The 27,603-nt window shown below is 42.7% G+C and overlaps 1 protein-coding gene across 2 annotated transcripts in view; it reads left to right on the plus strand.

The window, feature by feature from the left end:
* The window catches only part of alpk3a (alpha-kinase 3a), a 95,362-nt gene that overhangs the window by 43,425 nt on the left and 24,334 nt on the right, over window positions 1-27,603 (plus strand). For both annotated transcript variants that reach the window (XM_073024984.1, XM_073024985.1), the window contains exon 6: window positions 15,996-18,126. In XM_073024984.1, coding sequence (XP_072881085.1) covers window positions 15,996-18,126 — 2,131 coding nt within the window. The remainder of the gene's footprint in view (window positions 1-15,995; window positions 18,127-27,603) is intronic.

Below are 27,603 nucleotides of genomic sequence, written 5' to 3' on the forward strand. Positions count from 1 at the left end.
GGGATAACAATGAACTGGATGAGAAGGTTACAGTTCATACTGTTTGCTACATCCAGTTCAGTCTCTAAATTGGCAGATAACATATTTGTGGGTTAAAAAAACAATGACCTGTACTTTGAACGTTAACTGACATTACCATTGCCAGTACTGCGGCTTAAGCACACTGTGTTCAATATCTAGAATTGCTCTGTTGTAGGATTGAAGTCAAAGCACAGTGCAGTAGGATTCCTGGGAGTAAATTAATAAATTGATTTATTATTGTCACATTCACTGAGGCCCAGTGAAAAATCTTGTCTTGCATACTGTTCATACCGATTGATTCACTAGGATCAGAATTAGGTTTAATTTCTCTGTAAACTTGCTCGAGTGTATGAGAAGGTGGGTGATTTAAGAATTGGTCAGGATAGGATGAGTGTAAATGTTGCTTTGTAGTCAGTCTGGTTCGGGGCTTCTTTGGCTTTGTCTTATGTGCTGCATGACTGTGATGGGATCAGCTTCACCATATGGCCCACCAGCCCTGCTACTCAGAGCACGTCCTGCCTTTACCCCTTGAAGACCAATTGGATTTGCTAAAGTCCAGTTTATTGTCATATGCACAAGTGCATGTGTGCAAGAAAAAATATAAATTAAGCATAAGTTACACACAATGTTTACAAGAAAGCATAAATAGAACGCACAAAAATGCAAAGTGATGAAAGTAGTCATAATGCTGCTACACTAAGGTAGTGACCATGGTTGTGCATGTTGGTTCAAGAAATGAGTGGTTGAAGGAATTAAAAGTTTTTGAACCTAGTGCTGTGGGACTTTTAGCTCCTGTACCTCCTGCTAGGTGGTAGCTGTGAGAAGATGGCTTGACCCAGCTATTGGAGATCTTTGATAGATGTTGCCTTCTATGGAAGACCATAAGGCATTGTAGAAGAATTAGGCTATTTGGTCCATCGAGTCTGCTCCACCATTCGACCATGGCTGATCCTAGATTCCTCTACTATCAGAAATATCCTGTCCACATCCATTCTAACTGGCTGTTTCAATATTTGATTGGTTTAAATGTGATCCACCCTCGTGCTTCTAAACTCCAGCGAGTACAGGCCCAGAGCATTCAAATGCTCCTTGTATGTTAACCCTTTCATTCCTGGAATAATTTGGATGAACCTTCTTTGAATCCTCTCCAATGGCAACATATCACCTTCTTAGATAAGGGGCCAAACCTACTCACAATAGTCCAAGGATGGTTTGACCGATTCCTTATAAACTCCACAGCATCACATCCTTTTTCTTATCTTCCAATCTTCTCAAAATGAATGCTAACATTGCATTTGCCTTCCTTACCACTGACTCAAGTTAATCCTTTTGCACCTCTGATTTTTGAATTTTCTCCCTGTTTCTACACCTTTATTCCTTCTGCCAAAGTGCATGACCATCCACGTCCCTACACTATATTCCACCTGCCACCTTTTTGCCCATTCTGCCAGTTTGTCTGCAGACTCCCTGCTTTCTCAATGCTACTTGCCCCTCCACCTATCTTCGTCTATTAACTTGGCCATTAGCCTGGCCCTGTGGCTCAGGGAAAGGAAGGGAGGCAGCAGTAATAGGGGACTCTATAGTTACGGGGTCAGACAGGCGATTCTGTGACCACAGTAAAGAAATGCGGACGGTAGTTTGCCTCCCAGGTGCCAGCATCTGGGATGTCTCTGATCACGTTGATGATATCCTGAAGTGGGAAGGTGAACAGCCAGAGTTCGTGGTACATATTGGTACCAACGACATGGGTAGGAGTAGGGAGGAGGTCCTGAAAACAGACTACAGGGAGTTAGGAAAGATGTTGAGAAGCAGGACCTCAAAGTTAGTAATCTCGAGATTACTGCCTATGCCATGCGACAGTGAGGATAGGAATAGAGTGAGGTGGAGGATAAATGTGTGGCTGAGGGATTGGAGCAGGGGGTAGGGACTCAGATTTCTGGATCACTGCGACCTCTTGGGACAGGTGTGACATGTATAAAAAGGACAGGTTGCAGTTGAATCCCAGGGGAACCAATATCCTGGTGGGGAGGTTTGCTGAGGCTACTGGGGAGAGTTTAAACTAGAATTGCTGGTGGGTGGGAACAGAACTGAAGAGACGGAGGAAGGGGTGGTTGGCTCACAAATAGGGAAAGCTTGTAGACAGTGCGAGAGGGAGGATAGGCAGGTGATAGAGAAGGGATGCGCTCAGACCGATGGTTTGAGTTGTGTCTATTTTAATGCAAGAAGCATCATGAACAAAGTGGATGAGCTTAGAGCGTGGACCAGTACTTGGAGCAATGATGTTGTGGCCATTACAGAGACTTGGATGGTGCAGGGGCAGTAATAGTTACTTAGAGTGCCAGGCTGAAGATGTTTCAGAAAGGACAGGGAGGGAGGCGAAAGTGGTGGTGGTGTGGCACTGCTGATCAGAGATTGTGTCATGGCTGCAGAAAAGCAGGAAGTCATGGAGGGATTGTCTACTGTGGGTGGAAGTTAGAAACAGGAAGCGGTCAATAAATCTACTGGGGGTTTTTTATAGACCACCTAAAAGTAACAGGGACATCAAGGAGCAGATAGGGAGACAGATTCTGGAAAGGTCTAATAATAACAGGGTTGTCATGGTGGGCAATTGTCCAAAATATTTCCCAAATATTGATTGGCATCTTGCTCGAGCAAGGGGTTTAGATGGGGTGGAGTTTGTTAACTGTGTTCAGGAAGGTTTCCTGACACAATATGTAGATAAGCCTACAAGAGGAGAGGCTGTACTTGATCTGGTGTTGAGAAATGAACCTGGTCAGGTGTCAGGTCTCTCAGTGGGAGAGCATTTTGGAGATAGTGATCGCAATTCTATCTCCTTTACTGTAGCATTGGAGAGGGATAGGAACAGACAAGTTAGAAAAATGTTTAATTGGAGTAAGGGGAAATATGAAGCTATCAGGCAGGAACTTGGAAGCAGAAACTGGGAACAGATGTTCCCAGGGAAATGTATGGCAGAAATGTGGCAAATGTTCAGGGGATATTTGTGTGGAGTTCTGCATAGGTCCGTTCCAATTAGTCAGGGAAAGGATGGTAGGGTACAGAAACTGTGTGTACAAAAGCTGTAGTAAATCTAGTCAAGAAGAAAAGAAAAGCTTATGAAAGGGCCAAAAACTAGGTAATGATAGTGATCTAGAAGATTATAAGGCTAATAGGAAGGAGCTCAAGAAAGAAATTAGGAGAGCCAGAAGGGGCCATGAGAAGGCCTTGGCGAGCAGGATTAAGGAAAACGCCAAGGCTTTCTACAAGTATGTGAAGAGCAAGAGGATAAGATATGAAAGAATAGCACCAATCAAGTGTGACAGCGGAAAAGTGTGCATGGAACTAGAGGAGATAGCAGAGGTGCTTATTGAGTACTTTGCTTCGGTATTCACTATGGAAAAGGATCTTGGCGATTGTAGGGATTACTTACAGTGGACTGAAAAGCTTGAGCATACAGACATTAAGAAAGAGGATGTGCTGGAGCCTTTGGAAAGCAAGAAGTTGGATAAGTCTTTGGGATCGAATGAGATGTACCCCAGGCTAATGAGGGAGGCAAGAGAGGAGATTGCTGCTGAGCCTCTAGCAATGATCTTTGCATCATCAATGGGGATGGGAGAGGTTCCTGAGGATTGGAAGGTTGCAGATGTTGTTCCCTTATTCAAGAAAGGGAGTAGAGATAGCCCAGGAAATTACAGACCAGTGAGTCTTACTTCAGTTGATGAAAAAGATCCTGTGAGGCAGGATTTATGAACATTTGGAGAGGCATAATATGATTAGGAATAGTCAGCATTGCTTTGTCAAAGTCAGGTTGTGTATTATGAGCCAGATTGAATTTTTTGAGGATGTGACTAAACAGATTGATGAAGGTAGAGCTGTAGATGTAGTGTATATGGATGTCAGCAAGGCATTTAACAAGGTACCTCATTCAAGGCTTATTCAGAAAGTAAGGAGGCATGGGATCCAAAGGAACCTTGCTTTGTGGATCTTGAATTGGCTTGCCCACAGAAGGCAAAGAGTGGTTGTAGATGGGTCATATTCTGCATGGAGGTGGTGTGCCTCAGGGATCTGTTCTGGGACCTCTTCATGATTTTTATAAATGACCTGGATGAGGAAGTAGAGGGATGAGTTGGTAAATTTGCTGATGACACAAAGGTCGGGGGTGTTGTGGATAGTGTGGAGGGCTGTCAGAGGTTACAGTGGGACATTGATAGGATGCAAAACTGGGCTGAGAAGCGGCAGATGGAGTTCAACCCAGATAGGTGTGAGGTGGTTCATTTTGGTAGGTCAAATATGTCAGAATATAGTATTAATGGTAAGACTCTTGGCAGTGTGGAGGATCAGAGGGATCTTGGGGTCTGAGTCCATAGGACGCTCAAAGCTGCTGCGCAGGTTGACTTTGTGGTTAAGAAGGCATATGGTGCATTGGCCTTCATCATGGGATTGAGTTAGGAGCCAAGAGGTAATGTTACAGCTATATAGGACTCTGGTCAGACCCCACTTGGAGTACTGTGCTCAGTTCTGGTCGCCTCACTACAGCAAAGATGTGGATATTCTTGAGAGAGTGCAGAGGAGATTTACAGGATGTTGCCTGGATTGGAGAGTGCACCTTATGAGAATAGTCTGAGTGAACTTGGTCTTTTCTCCTTGGAGCAATGGAGGATGAGATGTGACCTGATAGAGGTGTATAAGATGATGGGAGGCATTGATCGTGTGAATAGTCAGAGGCTTTTTCCCCAGCTCTGAAATGGCTAACATTGAGAGGCCACAGTTTTAAGGTTCTTGGAAGTAGGTACAGAGGAGATGTGAGGGGTAAGCTTTTTACACAGAGGGTGGTGAGTGCGTGGAATGGGCTGCTGTCCATGATGGTGGAGATGGATACGATAGGGTCTTTTAAGAGACTCCTGGATAGGTACATGGAGCTTAGAAAAATAGAGGGCTATGGGTAACCCTAGGTAATTTCTAAGGTAAGGACATGTTCAGCATAGCTTTGTGGGCTGAGGTCTTCTGTGTTTCTGTTAATTCTGTCTTACAAATTATTGACATATAACATGAAAAGAAGCAGTCCCACAACAGACCCCATGCAGAAGCCTTTTCCGGTTGGGTGATGGGGACTAGTGGGCTTCTGGCAGTGTTTGCTGAGCTTGCAGACATTTCATCGCCAGTCGAGGTGATGCAGTGTGCAGTTGTTGGTTTTTCTCTCTGGCAACAGCTCTTCATCTTTGGAACATATCTATCCTACATCTTTTGAATTGCCTTCAGAAACTCCAACCAATGCAGAGCTGCCATGATCCATGCGAGTGTCCCCTTCCTATCAACTTTGGCCGGTTCCTTTCTCATGCTTCTGCAAATCCCTTTACTCCACTGTAAAACTGACACATCTGACTTCTCCTTTCCCTCTCAGACTGCAGGGTGAAGTCTATCATATTATGATCACTGCTTCCTAAGGGTTCCTCTATCTTAAACTCCCTAATCAAATCTGGTTCATTACACAGCACACAATACACAAAACAGAGAGAAGAGAGCGGGGAGGGGACAGAAGAAAGGCAGAATTGCCTTTCCCCTCTCAGGCTCAACCACGAGCTGCTCTAAAAAGCCATCTTGTAATTTTGCACAAATTCCCTCTCGGGATTCAGCACCAACCTGATTTGCTCAATCTACCTGCATATTGAAATCTCCCATGACTATTGTAACATGGCCCTTATTGCATGCCTTTTCTATCTCCTGTTGTAATTTATATCCCACATCCTGGCTGCTGTTCGGAAGCATGTGTATAGCTCCCAAAAGGATATTTTTACCTTTGCAGTTTCTTAACTCTACCCACAAGGAAGGTGCCTGTCATGAATTAGATTAGTCAGTAACACCGATTTCTCTATTGACCCTGTCCTGAGGAATCAATTCAAAGCCATTCTTTGTGTGTTCATGCTTCTGACCATCGATAATTTTGGTTTTGAACATTTTTGTGATGGTACCAATGTCTCTCTCTCTCTCTCTCTCTCTCTCTTTCACCTCTCTCCTCTCTCCTCCCCCTCTCCCCCTTTCCACGTCCCCCCTCTCTTTCTGCTGACTGACTCGTCGTCTCATTAGTGCTTGAACCAGTTTATATATGGGAAGACTAGTTTCAAAGCAGGACATTGTAAGTATTACCCCTTGCCTTTAAGGAGTTACCTGCCCTGTTCCAGCTTGGTCGTTGGCCCGTGAGGGAAAGATGGTGGTTGTTAACTTCCTTGGCACACTTTTGGTGCATAATTGAGATGTCCAGTGCACTTTTGGAAATGTTAAGTTAGTGGAGATGGATCAGGTGCATAGATATTCCTGATCCTGCTCTTCCTCAGGGCCAAGAGGAAGTGCTGGGAGTTTCTTAACAATCCAGTGCATAAGGGCACCTGCAGTTTTGTCTTTGTTAATGAGAGTTTCGAGACTTTAGGCAGAGAAAGGTTTCAGATTGTCTCCAAATATGATGTTTATTTGTTCATTTCAGGACACTGATTAGTGACTGTGCAAGCCATTTTCCAGTATCCTTTTCATTTAAGTGAAGCCCACTTGTTCAGGAAATGTACCCTTTGTATCAGACCATTAGTGTCAGCTGGTGGGGGGAGGGGATGCACAGTGATTTTATTATGAACGTACTGAGATTGGCAATTTGCTATTAATTCTAATTTCATGAAATTGTGTAGAAAATTTCATTCAGTTGACACTGACAACTGGATTTAAATCTACAAAGGCAAACAGTGATTTACTGTTTCTCAGCAAAGACAGAAATGCAGCGCAGTGCTGTTCGTTCTACCAGTGTCCGTTTGTAACGTTCTCAGTGCTGCGATAGTGATTAGGCCCGGAGATCTCGGGGTAATACAGGGCTGAGGGAAAGCTGCAATACTGGATGTACTGCATAAGATGCTAGACTAAGGTGAAATCTGAACATTTAGTTGATACAATGCCAGAGATTCAGAGCAAACTGCTTCATTCTGGCAAGTCTGTAAAGGTCAATAAAGCAAGCAAGAGCTGATTACTTAGAGTGTCAACTTCAACACTCAGCTCTGAGTCAGAAGGTTCTGGGCTCAAGTTCCCAATGAAAGAATGGATCTAAGCCAGCAGTGAAGTACAGACGTAGTCCTGTGCAAAAGTCTTAGACACTATGGTATATGTAGCTAGGGTGCCCAAGACATTTGCACAGTACTGTGGTAATTTTATGTATTGCACTGTACAAGTGCCACAGTAAACCAATTTCATGATGTATGTGAGTGATGATAAACCTGACTTTAATATGAGTCTCTGTTGTGGACTGAGAGGGGAAGGGGGCAGGGAGAGGGGAGACATTGGGAAAAGGGGAAGGGAGAGGGGAGAGAGTGGGAAGCACCAGAGAGACATTCTGTGATGATCAATAAACCAATTGTTTGGAATCAAATGACCTGGCCTGGTGTCTCAGCGCTGGGTGTGTCTGCACCCATGCCACCACCCCCCCCCCCACCCCCAGTGCTTCTCTGGCACCTGTCCCGCACCCCTCCCACAGCGCTCCACCCTCGCCATTCCCAACCCCCTTCGCTTCCACCAGATTACAAACTCGCTCTCTGCTCCACATTGACAAATACAGCACTGTGCAAAAACCTTAGGCATCCAGCTCTATACATGCGCCCAAGACTTTTGCATAGTACTGTAAGAGTTTCTGCAGATGTTGGCAATCTTGAGTAACATACTCAAAATGCTGGAGGAACTCAGCAAGTGAGACAGCATCTATGGGGGGGGAATAAGCAGTCGATGATTCAGGCCAGGGTAGTTCACCAGGGCTGGGGTCCTGTTGAAGTTCCGATGAAGGGTCTGGGTCAAAACATTGACTGTTTATGCCACTTCATAGATGCTGCCTGACCAGCTGTGTTCCTCCAGCATTTTGTGTGTGTTTTTTCAGCAATCAAGTGTAGTATCGAAGGACGGCCACAGTGTGCAGGTACAGATGCAATGCAAAACTGAGGACTTCTGTGTTGCCAAGCGGGATATAAGACCCAATTCCATTTGAAAGAAACACATTGCAGTTCTCCCTGATGTTACTGCCAGTAACCAACATCACCAAAAGTGATCATTGGATTTTCATTTCATTGTTGTTTGTGGGACCCCAGTGTCTCGTTTCTGCTGACTTCTCCTTTGTGACAGGCCCACAAGATTCAGGATGGCTTAATCCCACACTAGTTTGGTTAGTTTTGAGGTGGCTAAAAGGCCAGTGGGGAACCACACACTCCTTCATGGCTGCAGCTGGTGTGGCTGACAGGGCAGGAAGCTGGGTAGTTTGTGAGGTGGTAAATTCCTCTGCTGCTCTATGTAGTTCCTCATGCATGGACTCAAAGTTCTCAACTCTATTCTGAACATTCCTTCTCTACTTTGAGAAGGTTAATCCCAGGAATCAGTGAGGTTGCTGCGTTTTTCCAAGGAGGCCGTGTTGAAGACAGTGTTGAATCATTTCCTCTGTCTACCTGATACACATCAAGAATGTTCAGCTCGGCATTTGGTTATCCAGCTATTTCCATTGTCCAGTATGTTTAGAGTCGGTACTGCAGATCCATACTAATGAATTAATTCCAACTAAGATCAAAACCTAATTGTACCAATCTGTCCTTAATTAATTGACACATGCAACTTTTTCAGTGGTAGCTGACAGTGTTTGCAGTTTACAGAAAGTTTTGGTCACAGCTCTTGACGACCTTACGTAACACAGTGAGTTTCTGTACTTAAAAAGAACAGTTTTCCTGCTCAAAGGAAGATGATTGGGGGCAATTTCTGTGGTCCAGCACTGTACTGGGCTAGAGGGTTTGAACCTGTAATCTCTTCTTGTGATCGAGCCTGGAAGAGTGTCTGCTTTGTGAGACTGTTTACTATCTTTTCTACCCTACAGCAGTGTCAATACTTTGAAAATGACTTCAATAGCAGTAGGTGTGCCCTCAAATTTACTGAGGGTATGAAATGTACCAGTAAAAGACAAGTTCATTTTAAAATTTAGATTTCCATTTCCTGCAAAGTTCTTTCTGAACGCAGCTGAGAGTTTGAGAGCCAACTGGTGATTTTAAAAAAGTGCTAAGAACTGTATCCAAGTTAAAAGTTAACCCTCAATCCCGTTGCTCGGAAGAGCAGGGAATGAAGAGGATGTATCTTAACGTGTGCAGGGATAGAACTCATATTAAGACCCCCAAAAAGTGGAACAGTGAATGGGAAGAGATCATCTTCGTCTTTAGGAAATATTTTCAAACCATTTTACACACTTGAATTTTATCCATTTGCTGTAACAACAGTGTATTGACGAAGGTCCTGACGAAGGGTCTCGGCCCGAAACGTCGACAGTGCATCTCCTTACAGATGCTACACGAGTGAATCTGCAGATGCTGGAAATAAATAAAAAACACAAAATGCTGGCAGAACTCAGCAGGCCAGACAGCATCTATAGGAGGAGGTAATAACGATGTTTCGGCCCGAAACGTCGTTATTACCTCCTCCCATAGATGTTGTCTGGCCTGCTGAGTTCTGCCAGCATTTTGTGTTCCTTATAGATGCTGCCTGGCCTGCTGTGTTCCACCAGCATTTTGTGTGTGTTGAATGTATTGACTTATGGGCTTTTTGCACTTAAATGAGGTATGCATCTGAGCTGCAGTTTTTTTTCCAGTTTGCATTAATATTTCATCTTCTGCTTCGTAATTTTATGAAATTAGATCAGTGGTTATTGTTGGAAGGAAGGAAAGGCACTGTAAGCTGCTCAGAACAGTTGCCTGTTACAAAGCTGTTTATATTTTGCATCTCGCGTTGTCTTCAGTTTGAATGATGCAGTGGTCACATTGATGGATTGTGAATGGGCCCCTAATCCTCTAGTGTTAATATTCACTTAACTCCAGTAATCCAGCATGCTTGCGACTTTGATGGAGTGGTATTAGTATATTTATCAGACTATCGGGATGTTACATGTTGCCTTCCTGTCAGCTTGAACCAGTGTGGACATCCTCCTCTGACCTCCCTCATTAACAAGACATTTTTGCCCTCAGAACTGCCCATCACTGGATATTTTTTTGTTTTTCACACAATTCTCAGTAAACTTCTAGAGACGGTTGTGCATGAAAATTCCAGGTGATCAGTTTCTGAGATACTCAAACCACCCCTTCTGGCACTAGCAATCATTCCACGGTCAAAGTCATTTAGATCACATTTCTTCCCCGTTTTGATGTTTGGTCTGAACAACAACTGGACCTCTAAACCATGTCTGCATGATTTTATGCATTGAGTTGCTCCCACATGATTGGCTGATTAGATATTTGTGTTAACGAGCAGGTGTACAGGTGTATCTAGCAACGTGGCCATTGAGTATATGTGGCTGTTCCGCATCCTGTGGACAGATGTGCTATGGGCCCATTTTAAACAGCCCAGGGAGACCTACTCAGATACATGTTGATTGTTAAGAAAGTGACACAAACCCACTTTTAAACAAAGAGGCACAAAACCCCTGATCTCTACATTAGAACTAACATAATTCTTGCAAGAGGTAATCCCAACACCCTGATCAAACAACTACAAACTTTGAACTCTCTGTCTCTCTTGTCAAACGCCATTGTTCTCAGTTGGAGGATTTATCTGCCCTAACACTGGGGTGGGAGGATGGAGATATGTCTCTACCAAAGGAGGTATAAGGCGCACCTTCCCTCTGCTAGCCCACAGGTCACTTTTGGGCAGGGTGTAGCTCCTGCTTGGCCCCCCGTACCTGATGCCCCCAAACAGGGTCACATAAAGCCATGGGAGCAGGTGGTGGATGGTCGTATGAGCAGCTGGTGCATATCATAAGTCCTGGTTATGCGACCACTGACACCGGGTAGTCAATCTCTGGAGAGTATCAGTGATGGCTGGAATCACCCATCTTGTAAAGCACTGCCCAGAAGAAGGCAGTGGCAAAGCAGTTCTGTAGAAAAACTTGCCAAGAACAAACGTGGTCAAAGACCATGACCGCCCACGTCATACGTCCCAGCACATGATGATGATGATACTAGGATATAAATAATCCCATGCTACTGCTGTAAAAAGAACAAGGGAACTTCCTTTAAAACTCACCAGCCTTTATCCATCATTTAAAGTTGCTACATCACTCTGTTTTGTGGGAGTTTGCCGTGTACATAATTAGAATCTGCAAATGGGGGCTTAATGAACCGATATTTTTGATTCCCGGGCAGTGTGCTGGTGTGGGGGATTCCCTAATCTTTAAAGGAAAGGAATTTGGGAGAAGGCCTGAGATGGCAACCACCTGCCAGATTAATATCAGTCATGATCTACACCGTCCAACAACTTTAAACCAAGTTTTGAAGGACTTGGAGTGAAAGTGGAAGAGATTTCAAGATGGTGCAAGAAATGAGGAAGACAGCAGATGGTGGAGCTACTGCCACACAGCTTGGCTTGGCTTTGTTTGATCCTGACCTCCGATGCCGCCAGTGTGGAGTCTGTACGTTTACCCCGTGTCTCGGAGGATTCCCCAGTTCCATCACATATCATAAGATGCTGGCAGATCATTTGGCTGCTGTAAATAAATGGGTGGTGGGTAAATGAGGAGAGTTGATAGGCATGACTATGTTATTGGTTATGAGGGAAATTGATGGGATTTCATTGGGAAATGATATAGATGAGGAGATTAATGGTTTTGTCTATGTTATAAGGAAATATGACACAAATAAGAGACTTCTGTGGTAAAATGAGACTTCCACTGAGAGGATGTTATGGAGCTGAAGAAACTTAAAAAGCTTTTCCTTACTTACTTTGATATTGTCATTTAAAAAAAATTGGATAGGTATATGGACAGGAAAGGGATGGAGGGTTATGGGCCGAGTGCAGGTCGGAGGGACTAGGTGAGAGTAAGCGTTCGGCACAGACTAGAAGGGCCGAGATGTGCTGTTTCCGTGCTGTAATTGTTATATGGTTACTATAACTCAGTAAGGAGCAATGCAGCCCCAAGAGTCCATGCCAACTCTCATCATTCCCATTCTCCAAATTTCTCTTTGGCCTTGCAACTTTTTCTCACTCTCTTTTTAATAGATTAAATTGGAAGGAACTGTTTCTCATGGCAGGAGGATGAGCAAGCAGATGTAAATGAATTGCCAAAACTGCTATGAAGGAAGGTATTTTGTTATGTAGAGTGTTCTCACAGTATAAATACTTCACCACTGAACAAATACTTAAAATTTTTGATCCAAGATGGCGGCGTGACGCAGCTTGCAGCGGCCACTCTGGAACTGATTATCTGTTATTTGTGAAGTGGGGTGCCGTGTGCAATCATAATCAATTGAAAACGGACGTGGAAGCACGGAGAAACATCGGGAAATTCCAGGAAGACCTTCTTCGTTACTGCTGCCGCTGTGAGGTCCGGGACTCTGCCGGGAAGAACAGGCCCCCAGTCCTCAGGGTCGCGTTGCCAATGGCCATTGGCAGGGCCGTCTTAATACGCTCGGCAGAGGATGGTGCTCGGAGAAGCTGTGCTGGAGGGGATGGTCATCGGCTCGGAGGTTCGAAAGACTCAGGTTGCTTTCGGTGTGTGCTGCGTCTGCGAGGCTGAGTCGGGCGGCGCCTGGGAAGTCCATAGCGGGGGTATTCCCTTCTGCCGCCGGCGTGGGATGGCGAGTCTGTTGGGACCCTGGGGACTTGTGGAAACTGTGGTGATTTCTTTTGAACTTACAGTTCTTTAACATCTTGGACTATTTTTACTGTGCCTATAGTCTGTTTTTTTTATCAATTATGCTATTGTTTGCACTGTTGTAACTATATGTTGTAACTATGTGGTTTTGTGCAGGTCTTGTAGCTTTAGTTTTTGATCTTGTTTTTGTCTGGTGGATTTGGAGCTGCTTTCCGGGGAACGCGCTAAGACGGTAGCGCGATATTAATATGCAGCAGCCTCTCCGGACTCTGGATTGGGGATTGCCAAGCGTTACGTGGATTTTCTGGTGTAGTCGGTTTTGTCATATTGCTTTTGTGATATCATTCTGGGGGAACGTTGTCTCATTTTTTTAACTGCATTGCATTTGTGGTTTCTAAATGACAATAAACTGAATCTGAATCTGAAAATCTTCCCGTTCTGTGGAAAGAGTGGAGATTGTGATTAAATGGAGAGTCTGACATAGTTGGCTAAATGCCTTCCTTCTAGGGGTAAATTAAATGAGATTAACCTTTCTGGATTCATCACTAAGGAAGAAAGTGTTGTCTAAAGGATAACAGCCAGTGTAAGATAAAGGAAATTCTTCCTCAAACTTACGTGCCCAAGGTTGTGACTTGTTTGTTACCATAGATTTTTTTTTTTTTACATTTGGCTTATGGTTCATTACTGTGTAAATTAATATGTCATTATGAAATGTATTCAGCTAACAGCACTGTGTGATTGTTCAGATGGATGATACGTTCAGACAGATACGCCATCCAACGTGATCCCACAACTAGTCGCATCTAGCTCTCTCTCCATTTTGCAGGGATGCTCAGTTTGTGACTCTCTGGTCTGCTCTTCCATCCCACCCACCTGTCCCATGCAAGTAGAGGAGATGAAACATCCATCCTTTCACCTTTTCCCTCTGAACGTCCTGACCCAACAATTTTACCAGCTAAAGCAACAATTCAGGTGCAGTGGCAAACCAGTTCTGTAGAAGAACTTGCCAAGAACAAATGCGGTCACCACATTCGCCGCTCACCATCTGGAATCCCCTACATTAGGCAAACCATGGGTGCTTGCTTTGCGGAGAGTCCTCGTTCAGTTCATGGGTGACCCTGAGCTTCTGGTTGCCTGCCATTTTAACTGACTACACTGCAGTCACATTGCATGTGGACTCCAGTACCGACACAACATGAATAGAGGGCTCTGGGTAAGCCTAGGCAGTCCTAAGGTAAGGACATGTTCAGCACGGCTTTGGGGGCTGAAGGGCCTGTATTGTGCTGTAGGTTTTCTAGGTTTCTATGTTTCTAACACAAGCTTGAGGGCCACTAGGTCAACTTCCACGTGGACACGTTGCACACTTCAGGACTCGGCACTGAGTCCCGGTTTTATCATGACTGGCCATTTGCGTTTGCTTTTCTATTCTCTCTCTTTATTTTCTTTAATTTTATTAAACTGGCCAGCTCAGCATGTCTCAGTGGGCCAGACTATACAGTATCACCTCAGCTTCATAATATTAGCAACATACCAGACAGACAGCTGCCCATTCAACAGCTGTCTCATTTAATTTTATTCCAGACATCCCCCTTGCTCTGCGCTTTCACCCTCGCCATTCCCCTCTGCTACTTAATTCAGCTTGGGTTTCAGGTTCTGATGACCTGAAACATTAAATGTTCAACAGATGCTGGCAGACTTGCCGAGTTCTTCCAGCGTTTTCAGTTTTGCTTTCAGATCCCAGTATCTGGTTTTATACGTTTGCCGCGGACACCATGTATCTCTGCAATTCGAGCATTTGTTCGGTTTCTTGGATAACCGGGTTTGCATAATGAAAAAATAAACACCAAGCCTAGAAGAGAGAAGTACACGTTATTAAAAAACAGTGTTAGGAAAACTCAGCTGGTCAGGCAGGGTCTGTGGATAGTTGTGTTTCAGGTTTATGATGCGTTATTAGAGCATGCAAGAAATGTTCGTAGGAAATGTATTAGAACATTTGGGAGTGGAGGTTCCTATCGTGGGCTTCAAGTATTTTTGTGCTCCCACTAACATACTGGGTAAACATGTCAAAGTTGCTGGTGGGTGTGAAAGGTGGGGACATGGGAGACCCAATCCTTGGTTTAGTTGGGAGAAGATGAGGTTAGAGTGGGTGTGCAGGAAATGGAATCACCACGCAGGGAGCCCTGTTACTGATGCGGTGGGGGTGGGGGGGGCAGCAGAGGGAAGGCGTGTTGCAGTCCCAGTGGTATAATGAAAAACTAAGCAACAGAGATGTGGGAGGAAATTCTGGGAGCAAGGAAAGAAGTCTTCAATGGAAGTGGAGTGGGAAAAGGTGCAGTTGGTCAACCTGTGGGGGGGGGGGGGGGGGTCAGTGTCCTAATGGTTCCCTCAGGTGAAGATACAGAGGTCAGGAAGTGGAAGAGATTTGTCAGAGATGGGCTTTGTGAAAGTGAGAGCAGGGTGTCTATAGTTACCAAAGTTGAGGCCTTAGACTCTGGGCTTTAAACAGTTCTTTTCAGGGTAATGGAAGAACCACTGAAGTTTGCAGGCCACTCCATCGACCTTCTGAGTTGACCACACTATCCCAAAACTAATGTAAACGCTCTTCGTTCAACCCACCACTCCTGTTTTTTGTTACGCACGTTATGCTTATATGTTGACTTTCATTTTGTGCCAGAGGACTGGGCACAAAGGTCAGTGTAGAACCTTATTTCCTCAGCACTGCTGTCTTTTACTGAGCACCTTAACGTGGACCCACCTGTGCTTTCAGGTAGACATAAAACATCCACGAATTGCGAAAGGCAGTCAGACTACCCCCGAGCTCCTGGCCTTTGTTAATCCATCAATCACTATAACTAAAACATGCTTTCTAGTTGCTTGTACATATTCTAGTTGCCTATATTATAGCTGTGACTGCACTTGAGAAATAATTCTTTGGCTGTAAAGAGTTTTGGACTGTGCTTGGTACAAACAGGAAATGCAGGATTTCTTTCTTCCTTAAATTTCTTAAAATTCTGTTAATTTTGTATTCTGCAGGTGACACTTAGGTGGATCATTTGTTGGAAGTTAACTGACTCGAGGATGCACAAGTTTATAATTTTCAGCCTTCTCACTTTTGCTTCAGTGTAAAACCAACCCCAATGTCATTACTTTTGCGTTGCAGATGCTATAATGTACCGACTACAGTCAGAAGAGAAAATCTTGTTAGATTTGAACCACTCTTAATTTTAAAAAAAACCTTGTTAAAACTTTACCAACTCCTCCCTAGCAAAACTCCCTGACAAATGTTGTGGCATAGTTTTTGATGCTGATTTAAAAGTTCATCTCTTCTGTTTTTGTTTTTCAGATGTTGGACTTGGAGAAGCAGGCAGAACATGATGCTTCGCCTGCCTCTGAGAGGGTGGACAGTGAGTGCAGTGTTGGTGCCTTCAGTGATGAGTGGGAGAAATTGGATATCCCGAGCAGCCCTGAGCAAACTGAGATCCCAGACGTGCAGCCTACTCCAGTGATCTTGACCTTGAAGGTGACAGAGCCATACCTAGGGGACTGTTACAGTGAAGATGTATCACTACCTCAGAGTGATGAAACGGTAAAGCCAGCCATTCGGGGGATAGATGCTGCTACACAGACTGAGCAGCAGGAAAGTGTGGGCCTCACAACTGATATTAAAGCAATGGAGCTCACTGCTGCACCTGTTGTTGATACCTCCCAAATTATTGTTGTCCCTCCAACCTGTCCAGAGGAGCCGGTACTTGTAGATCAAGTGCCCCCAACAGCAAAGGAGGCAACGGGTCAACAGGTTGCTACAGGTTCACAGCCTGAAAGCACATCCATTAGCTTGGCAGTTCCCATTGTTGAAGAGGTTCCTGACGATGCAGGTTGTGGGTTTGAGGAGGAAGAAGTTGCTGAGGTTGAAGGTAAATTGTTGGAAGTCGATCAGGTGGAGAATGCAGGATCTAAGGAGAAGGAGCAAGGAGAAGTATCCCCAGATGGTTTTGGCTCTAACTTTGTGGAAAAATTCCTATCTTATTTAAAAATACCCAGTTTTCTATTGGGTGAAAGATCTGTCACCAGCACTGGGAAACCAGAGGCAAGTACTGATCTTCCACCTGTCCCTGCCCTGCACTTGCGCAATGAAGACACAACTAAAGAGCGTACAGATCTTTCTGAATCCCCAGCTACTGGTGTGGAGTTGCTGTTGGAGACAGAGGCCGCCCGCGTTTCAGCAAGTGTGCTTCCGGCCAGCACTGAAGACCTCCATCTCACTGGTGGAGACGATGCATCGGATGCGCCATCAGGAGAGACAGTCATTGATCCTGTTGAACTCAGCATTAGGTCGTTATTGACTACTGTGGAAGAACCTAACATGGACTCTATTATCATTGTGACACCGCCGTCGGAATTAAGCGTCGATGCTCCCCTCTCTGCTGTTGTACACCCACATGCCCGTGAAGATGATAGCACTGTCGCTGCGGTCGATACTGGTGATTCAAAGTTAACTCTTCAACCAACTGTCCCAGAGATACCATCCGGAAAGTCTACCAAGCCAAGTAAAACTGAGGCATTAAAGCATCCAAGCTTGGGGGTGGCATCTTCGTCTTCTCTTCCAGTCACCTTGGAAATTAAGAGTCCTGTGAGTTCAGAGGAAGAGCATGGTACTTTGGAAGAAAGTAAAACTGATGTTACTGAGCACAAGTGTGTTGTAGACACAGCAGAAGAAAGCGGCAGGGTGGAGAACATTATAGGAGATGGAAATAAGCTGTTGAAAGTGTCATCTGTCCCCAGTGATGAAACGGTTCCCACTCTGGAAACTGTAACACCAAGTTCTGAAGATGTAACCCCTGGCAGTGCTCTGCAGACAGCAAAGATAATGCCAGTTGTGCGGGTGGCAGAACTAAGCCAGGTACCGTCCATTGTGGTGGACAATATAACAGCTAAGAGTACAGTGCAGGAGAGAATAGAGGATGACAAGGCAGTGAAGAAAGACGCACCCACAGCACAGACTGTGCAGGGCTCGGGCGCCAAGGCAAAGCCCGGCGATGTGCTGCCTTCCATTCCGTCTGCCACTCCAGAGGAGCTTGCCTCAGGAGCCCGCCGCAAGATCTTCCTGCCCAGGTCCAAGCAAGTGGACGAGTTGGAAGGACTCGTTTCGGAAGTGCCTGGCTTGCCAGCGCACCCAAAGAAAGAGGAAGCAGTGCGGAAGGTCCACGCTGAGGGGAGCATCAGCCACGCGGAGGAGGAGGAACAGAGTCGATTCCCGTTAACTCCCAAAAGGAGCGCGGCACTGCTGCAAACTCCGGCAGTGCCGCAAACCACGCCGCTGGAGAGGTATTCCCCAACGACAACACGCAAGATGTCAATGCTGGAAGTACCAAAGCTTTACGAAGACCCCGGAAACAAAGCAGAGACAGCCATGGACTCTGCTAGAAGTGGAGGGAAAACTGAGGATACCAAATCAACAAAGAACTTCTTGAAAGGTAAGAGGTCGAGTTAACCTTTGCCAGAAATTTAGCCTGGGCTGCAAAGATCCATTTCTGTAGCATCCCAAGTTGCTAAGGGAAGCAAGAGCCAAGATTGCTGGGGCTCTGATGGAGATTTCTGCATCTTTGTTAGCCGTGGTGGAGGTACCAGAAGACTGGGGGACAGGGGTGGCTGTTTTTGCTGCCTTGTTCAAATAGAACATTAGAAATAAGACAGGAAGCTATAAGCTAGCAAGCCTACATTAGTGGTAGGGAAATTGGTAGAGAAGTTTCTAAGGGACAGTTATTTACGTTCACTTGGAAAAGCAGAGATTGACTAGGAGGAGTTAGCATGGCTTTATACGGTGGAGATCATTTTACAGAAATCTGATTATTTTTGATCACATAACTGAAAAAACTGGTGAAGGCTACGGTAGGTGTAGTTTACATGGGCTTTCATAAGGCTTTTGATAGGATACAACATGGTAAACTGGTCCAGAAGAGTAAGGAACGAGGGATTTGAGGCACGCTGGCTAATCAGATGCAGAAGTGGCTTTGGGATAAGAGGCAGAAATTAGTGACAGATTGGGGTTTTTCTGCCCATGTCTGTAACAAGTGGTGTGCCTCATTGATTAGCTCCATGGTACCGTATAGAAATGACTTGTAATATATAAACACCTTTAATGAGAACGTATGTGGTCTGATTAACAGGTCATATGTCAGCTGGAAAATTGGGCAGAAACGTAGCAGGTGGAATTTAATCCAGACAAGTGTGAGGTCATATACTTTGGAAGTACTTCTGGTAGGACGTATGGAGTAAGTGGCAGGGACCTTGGAAATGCTGATGTACAGAGAGACCTTGGGGTGGAAGTCCACCTTGAAAATGGTGACACCATAAGGTAGTAAAGAAGTCATTTGGTATGTTTGTCTTCATAAGGTGAAACATTGAGTGTAAGAGTTAGGACATCATGATGTAGTTGTATAAAACATTGGTTTGACTTCATGTGAGATATGTGAATAATTCTGGTCATCACACAACATGTAGGATGTGTTAGAAAAGCGTGGAGAGGAGATTCACCAAGACGTTGTCTGGAATGCTGTTATAAGAAGATTATTGGATAAACTGGGTTTATTTTCACTGCAATATAGGAGGCAGAGAGGATGGCCTGATAGAAATTTATAAAATTGTGAGTGGTTAGACAGTATAGAGAGTCAGACTTTTCCTTCGCATGACACGAGATGTTCATGGCTCTGGAGGCGGGTGGATTCGAGGTTGGTGTCACAGTCCAGTGTGTCGTGGGACGGTGCAACTGGCTGCTGGCTGTGTGCCCAGAGACCCGAGTTCTTTGGGCGCAGAGCTTGGAAAAAGCAACATGACAGACTTTTAATATCATAAATCGGCAAGTTTTGTTGTTTTGTTGTGTCTCCCTTCTCGCTGTGAAACGGGGACACCTCTTTTTCCCTTATTAGGGAGAGAGAGAGCCTGTGGTATGTCGAATTATTGGGTGAAGGAGTAGTCTTTGGGGTTACTGCAAGTCTGTGTCTTTACTGATGCTTTGCTACACACTTGAGTGCTCGGTGGGGTGCCGATGCTTTTTTGCTGGTGGGGGGGGGTTGTTGCTTTGTTGCTGCTTGTGAGTGGGAGGGGGAGCTGGAAGGGGCTGGGGTTCTAACATTTAACTGTCATTCATTCTTTGGGGCACTCCGCTGTTTTCATGGATGTTTGCAAAGAAAAAGAATTTCAGGATTTCATATTGTTTACATTTCTCTAATTGAACCTATTGAAACAAGAGATCTAGAACTAAAGGGAGAAGCTTAAACGAGATCTGAGAGGTTGCAGTTTACATACAGAGGATGGTAGGTATTTGGAACAAGTTGCCTGAGGAGATGGTGGAGACAGATATAATTACAATGTTTAACAAGTATTTGGACATGTACTTGGAAAGGTTTTGTTACGGATTCAGGCAACAATAAATATATGAGTTAGGCAGGGGTTTTTATAACAAATAACATGTTTATTAAACACTGAAAACAAACCCCCCAAAAGTAAACAAAACACTAACGTAACCGGAAATCAGCTGCTGTGCAGCAGCTTAAACAGTTCTTAAAGCAATGAAGCTTAAACAGTTCTTAAAGCGATGTTGCAAAAACAGTTCTTCAAAGTAGTATTGCCAAACGTTCAAAATGCTCACAGTCCATTTAAGGGAGAGACTTTTTAAGACGATTTAAATTCTCTTTCACGTCGTGTTGCTTCGGTTCCCAAATCGAACTTTTCCCACGAAGAATTTATGAAACAAAACAAAACGGCTTAAAGGCACTGACCTTTCCTGCAAAACACCATTCTCAATCCTTTCTGGTATTTCCCAGGGATCAACACGAGAACAGTCAACGAAATCCTTCCGAATGAGGATCAAACAAGGTTGAACCTGTTTCACCATCGAAATCAATTTTCCTCGATCTTTAACTCCCGAACTCCGATCTTCACTCTCCACTGATTCTCAACTAGCAGTATTGTAAAGAAACTGCTGGCAATGACCTTTTAAACTTTAGGCATTAGATAAAACTTTATCTTTCAACTAAACTGCGTCATAACATTAAATCACGCAGTGGCATGAAGTCAACATGGCAAATCCAGCCACGATCTGCCCCTCCTCACAGGGAGGGGTCCTCCTTTTATACCCTGTAAAAAAAACCTGTCACATGACCTCTACTGGTGGGGAAATGACGTCACTCCACCATCACAAGACCATTACCTCAAGTCCAGTATAGCTTCAACCCCAGTCACGCGTCACGTGTCACGGGTACCTAACACCTCCCTACAAAAAAACATTTTTGGTCTGACAAGAACAAAAATTTTAACAATTATTTACAAGAAAAACAAATGTATAAATTTTATAACATACACAATATACAATACTATCATATGACATCTTACAACTCACAATACAGTAGGATTGTTACAATTGTAAAAAAAACCACTCCATAAAAAAAATTACATTGTACATTCAACATCGAGATAGACAATCAGCAACCACATTATCTTTACCTTTAATGTGAGTTATCACAATATTGTACTCTTGTAACATCAAACTCCAATTTAATAATCTTCTGTTTTTGTTTTTCATCTTCCTCAGAAACACTAACGGATTATGATCAGTGTAAACAATAAGTGGTTTTTGAGTTGTACCAATATATACGTCAAAATATTCTAAAGCTAAAACAAGAGATAACAATTCTTTCTCTATTGCCGAATAGTTTCTTTGATGCTTATTAAATTTCTTAGAAAAGTAAGCTACTGGATGATCAACCTCATCACCCTCATTCCTTTGCATTAATACTACTCCTGCAGCCTCATCACTAGCATCTACAGCTAATGAAAAAGGTTTTTCAAAGTCAGGTGCCTTAAGCACAGGTTGTTGACATATCATTGTTTTCAATTTTTCAAATGCTTCTTGACAAGGCACTGTCCACACAAACTTCACATTCTTCTGCAAAAGGTTAGTTAATGGAAGGGCAACATTAGCAAAATTCTTACAAAATTTCCGATAATATCCTACCATTCCCAAGAATCTTCTGAGAGTTTTTTTCCCCGTTGGAGTGGGGATCTCTAAAATTGCCCGAACTTTTGCCTGAACAGGAGCTACCTTACCTTGACCCACAACATAACCAAGGTAAGTCACAGTGGCATGTCCAAATTCACTCTTAGCTAAATTAATAGTTAAGTTAGCTTTTGAAAGCCTTTCAAACAATTTCTCCACCACAATAATGTGTGCTTCCCAAGTATCATTTCCTGTCACTAAATCATCAATATAAGCATCAGTATCTTTCAATCCCTGAATCACAGAGTTAATCATCCTCTGGAAAATACCTGGGGCATTCTTCATCCCAAATGGAAGAACATTATATTCATATAACCCAGATGGAGTTACAAATGCAGAAAACTCTCTATCTCTGTCCGTTAATGGAACACACCAATACCCTTTCAATAAATCAATCTTTGTAAGGAACTCTGCTTTTCCAACTTTATCTACACAATCATCTACTCTAGGAATTGGATATGCATCTGTTTTCGTTACAGCATTCACCTTCCTATAGTCCATACAAAACCTAATACTACCATCTGGTTTTGGCACCATAACACAGGGTGAACTCCAATTCGAGTTAGAATGTCTAATAATATTATTCTCTAACATATATTCAATTTCTTTCTCAGCAAGTTTACATTTTTCTATGTTCATCCTATATGGGTGTTGTTTAATAGGTTTGGCATCTCCAACATCTACATCATGTGAAGCTATAGTAGTCCTTCTCGGAAAATCTGGAAACAAATCCTTATATTTAAAAATTAATTCCTTCATCTGTTGTTTCTGCTCTAGCTGTAAATGTGCTAGTTTCCCATCAATATTTTCCAGAATGGTTGAATTTGGTAACCTAACAGAAACAATGTTGGATTTAGAATGAAATTCAGATGAATCATCTATCATGTTCCTAGTTAAATCAAACTCATTCTCACTAACCACAACAGTCACAGTATCAGATTGTTTCCCAAAATATGGTTTTATCATATTTATATGGCAAAGTTGTGTTGACCTTCTACGATCTGGAGTTTTTATTACATAATCCACATCATTGATTTTAGACACAATTTCATAAGGACCATGAAATCTAGCTTGTAAAGGATTTGTTTGCACTGGGAAAAGAACCAACACCTTATCTCCAGGCTTAAACATCCTCATCCTAGCTTCTTTATCATACCAAGTTTTCATTTTCTACTGAGCCAACTTTAAATTTTCCTTGGCTAAGCTACAAGCTTTATGCAACCTGTCCTTAAATTTCAAAACATAGTCCAACAAATTAGTGTGTATTTCCTTACTAATCCACTGTTCTTTTAATAAAGCTAAAGGTCCTCTAACTCTATGCCCAAACACAAGTTCAAATGGACTAAAAACCTAAAGATTCCTGTACCGATTCCCTTACTGCAAATAAAAGTAAGTTTATACCCTCATCCCAGTCACTTTCATTTTCCACACAATATGTCCTAATCATATTCTTGAGGGTAGAATGAAACCTCTCCAAGGCACCTTGCGATTCTGGATGGTATGCAGACGAAGTGATTTGCTTAGCTCCCAATTTATAAACTATCTGTTGAAACAATCCAGACATAAAATTACTGCCTTGATCAGTTTGTATTTCCTTAGGTAATCCAAAATAAGTAAAGAATTTTATAAGGGCCTTTGTCACAGTTTTAGCTTTTATATCCCTAAGTGGTACTGCCTCTGGAAACCTAGAGGAAGTACACATGATTGTCAACAAGTACTGATAACCAGTTTTTGTCTTTGGTAATGGACCAACACAATCTACAATAACTTTAGAAAACAATTCACCAAATGCTGGAATAGGTTGTAATGGAGCTACTGGTGTAACTTGATTTGGTTTACCCACAATTTGACAAGTATGGCACGTTTTACAAAGCATCACCACATCTTTTCTTAGACCAGGCCAGTAAAAATGTTTTAAAATCTTGTCCACAGTTTTCCTTACCCCTTGATGTCCACCTAAAGGCACACTATGAGCTAAAGTCAAAATCTCATTTCGATAAACTTTAGGGACAACTACCTGGTAAACAACATTCCATTCCTCACTTGCAGGAATTGTTGGCGATCTCCACTTCCTCATCAACACTCCTTTTTCCAAGTAATATCCTACTGGCACCTTCTCAATTTCACTATCTAGTAAAGCTTGTTCCCTTAATTTTATAATCTCAAGGTCTCTATTCTGCTCTGCTATCATCTCCTTCCGAGACAGAGATAAATCTTCATAGTCAGACTTACTCCCAGAATCTTGTTCAAACAACGAAGGTAAGAAAGTCTCTGACACATCCTCAAAACTCGAATCCTGAGTTGAACAGTCATGAGTAACAACCTCATTCTGCGCATCAATCTTTTTAGCCATAGCTCTAGTCACAACACAGGAAGAATCTGTGTTAGAATTCATCTCTGATTCCTCTGACTCCATTGTCAAATGCACTTCAGGAAAAACTTGTCCACCTGCCAAGTCATTACCTAACAATAAAGAAATACCCTTCACAGGTAAGCTATGCTGTAATCCTACTTTAACAAATACTGTAACTAACCCTGATTTTAAATTTACTTTATGTAAATGTACAGGCATAAAATCACTCCCAACACCTCTTATGTAATTTACCTCACCAGTATCAGACTCTTCATTAAACTTCAACACACTGTCTAACATCAGTGATTGAGAAGCTCCAGTATCCCTAAGGATTTTTATTGGCACCAGAGTAGATCTTTCTTTCAAGGATACAAACCCTTCAGTTATAAAATGATCATATTCCTTTTTAACTTGGTCAGACTCTAACAAAACCTCATTTGTGTTTATCGAACCCTGTAATTTTACAGGTGCTTCAGTATGTTGCACACAAGCATCTGGAACTGCTTCCTTCTCTTTCTTTTTCAATCTGAAACAGTTAGCTATTACATGGCCAGGTTTCCTACAATAGTTACAAATAAGACCAAACTGTCTTTCCTTCACAGGTTTTCCTTCCTCCTTACCTTTCTCATTAACTTCTGATTTAATTTCTGATTTACCTTGTCTCCATTATTTTTCCTCTTAAAAATTCTGCCCTGAGGAAATTTATTCTTATGGATTAAAACATACTCATCAGTTAATCTAGCACAGTCCTGTAATTTATCAGTATCCCTCTCATTTAAGTAAGTCCTTACTTCAACAGGAATGCTTCTTTTAAATTCCTCCATTAAAATCAGCTCTCTCAATGTATCATAGTTCCCATTTACATTTTTAGAAGAAACCCATCTCTCAAAACACACAACACATAGGCAAATTCCACATAAGTTTTTTCCACAGACTTCTTCAAACTTCTGAATCTTTCTCTATATGCTTCTGGGACTAATTTGTATGCTTTTAGAATATGCATTTTCACAATATCATAATCAAGTGCTTGCGCAGCAGTTAAAGCTGTATAAACTTGTTGTGCTTTGCCTTTAATTACACTCTGTAACAACACTGACCATTTATCTTTTGGCCACTCTGACATCCGAGCAATAGTTTCAAAATGTTGGAAATATCTTTCCACCTCTGTTTCACTAAATGGAGGGACCAATTTAATTTCTTGACTAGCAACAAACAGCTTTTTAGAACCAGAAGACTGATTCCCAGACCTTAATTCCACCATTGCATAATCAAATTCCCTCTTTTTCTGATCAGCTTCCAACTTACAACACTCCAACTTCATTTGTTCGATTTGCAACTGCATCTCCAGATTACTTATTGGAAACGACTCTAAAATCGATTCATCAAAAACACCCGAATCCACATAGTGTGACACGATTTTTCTCTGTATTACAGCCTTTGAAGTAGTCTGCAAAATACCTTTAAGTTGCAATTTACTAGCTATCTCAGATACCTCAGTTTTTTTCGCCTTCGCTAACAACTCCGTACCTGGCGAAGCCAGAAACTCATCAATATTCATCGTTGCCGAATACCACTCACAAGCCAATCAAACAAAAGAATCGAATATTCCCCGTTTCCAAAACACTGACTCAAAATTTAACAAGCATTTCAACTCAAATGATCCAATCCCGGATGAGCCCCCATATTTATGTTACGGATTCAGGCAACAATAAATATATGAGTTAGGCAGGGGTTTTTAGAACAAATAACATGTTTATTAAACACTGAAAACAAACCCCCCAAAAGTAAACAAAACACTAACGTAACTGGAGATCAGTGGCTGTGCGGCAGCTTAAATAGTTCTTAAAGCAATGAAGCTTAAACAGTTCTTAAAGCGATGTTGCAAAAACAGTTCTTCAAAGTAGTATTGCCAAAAGTTCAAAATGCTCACAGTCCATTTAAGGGAGAGACTTGTTAAGACGATTTAAATTCTCTTTCACGTCGTGTTGCTTCGGTTCCCAAATCGAACTTTTCCCACGAAGAATTTATGAAACAAAACAAAACGGCTTAAAGGCACTGACCTTTCCTTCAAAACACCATTCTCAATCCTTTCTGGTATTTCCCAGGGATTAACACGAGAACAGTCAACGAAATCCTTCCGAATGAGGATCAAACAAGGTTGAACCTGTTTCACCATCGAAATCAATTTTCCTCGATCTTTAACTCCCGAACTCCGATCTTCACTCTCTACTGATTCTCAACTAGCAGTATTGTAAAGAAACTGCTGGCAATGACCTTTTAAACTTTAGGCATTAGATAAAACTTCATCTTTCAACTAAACTGCGTCATAACATTAAATCACGCAGTGGCATGAAGTCAACATGGCAAATCCAGCCACGATCTGCCCCTCCTCACAGGGAGGGGTCCTCCTTTTATACCCTGTAAAAAGAAAACCTGTCACATGACCTCTACTGGTGGGAAAATGATGTCACTCCACCATCACAAGACCATTACCTCAAGTCCAGTATAGCTTCAACCCCAGTCATGCGTCATGTGACACGGGTACGTAACAGTTTAAAGGGATTTTGGCATAATGCAGGCTAATAGGACTAGTGGAGGTAGGAATCACAGTTGGTATGTACAAGCCTCAATTTTGTGCTGTACAATCCTTCGACTCAATTTAAAAATTTTGTCCGGGCCTTTTACATCTTTTGGGGTCACTTGAAAGCTGGGAAACGGGAAAATAGTTATTGTGCTTCACAGTGATGTTTGCACTATTCTAATCACAGGAAATTCACAGATTTTTCTGTTCAAATTGTTGGATTTTAAGTGGGTATTTTAAAATGCGTTTGTCGTCTACATCAGTGATATGGGTGATAATGTAGTAAACCGGATCAGCAAATTTGTGGATGACACCAAGATTGGGAGTAGAATGGACAGTGATGAAAGTTATCGAAGAATGCAATGGGATTTGGACCAGCCTGGAAAAATGAGCTGATAAATAGCAGCTGGAATTTAATGTAGACAAGTGTGAGGTGTTGCACTTTGGGAAGACAAACCAGAGTAGGGCTTACACTGTGAGCAGTAGGGCACTGAGGAATGTGATAGACCCATAATTCCTTTAAAGTGGTGTCGTAGGTAGATAAGTTCATAAAGTGAGCTTTTGGCACGTTGGCCTTCATAAGTCAAAGTACTGAGTACAGGAATTGGGATGTTCTGTTGAAGTTGTATAAGATGTTAGTGAGGGCTAGTTTGGAGTATAGTATGCTATTTTGGTCACCTACCTACAGGAAAGGTATTGTTACGATCCAGCAACAACGAATATAGAATTGAGACAGGTTTTTTTATAACAAATAAAACATCTATTAAACACTGCTCAAAAAAACCCAAAAGTAAACAAGTGACTAACTTAACCGGAAGTCGGCTGCTACACGGCAGCTCAAACAGTTCCTAAAGCGATAATGCAAAAACAGTTCTTAGAGTGATAATGTAAAAAGTCCAAGTGATTTATACAGTCAGTTAGGAGAGACTTTCCTTGAAGTTATAAATTCTCTCATGCTGTGA

Source organism: Hemitrygon akajei, chromosome 21 (assembly GCF_048418815.1).
Source record: "Hemitrygon akajei chromosome 21, sHemAka1.3, whole genome shotgun sequence".
Classification (NCBI taxonomy): Eukaryota; Metazoa; Chordata; class Chondrichthyes; order Myliobatiformes; family Dasyatidae; genus Hemitrygon; species Hemitrygon akajei.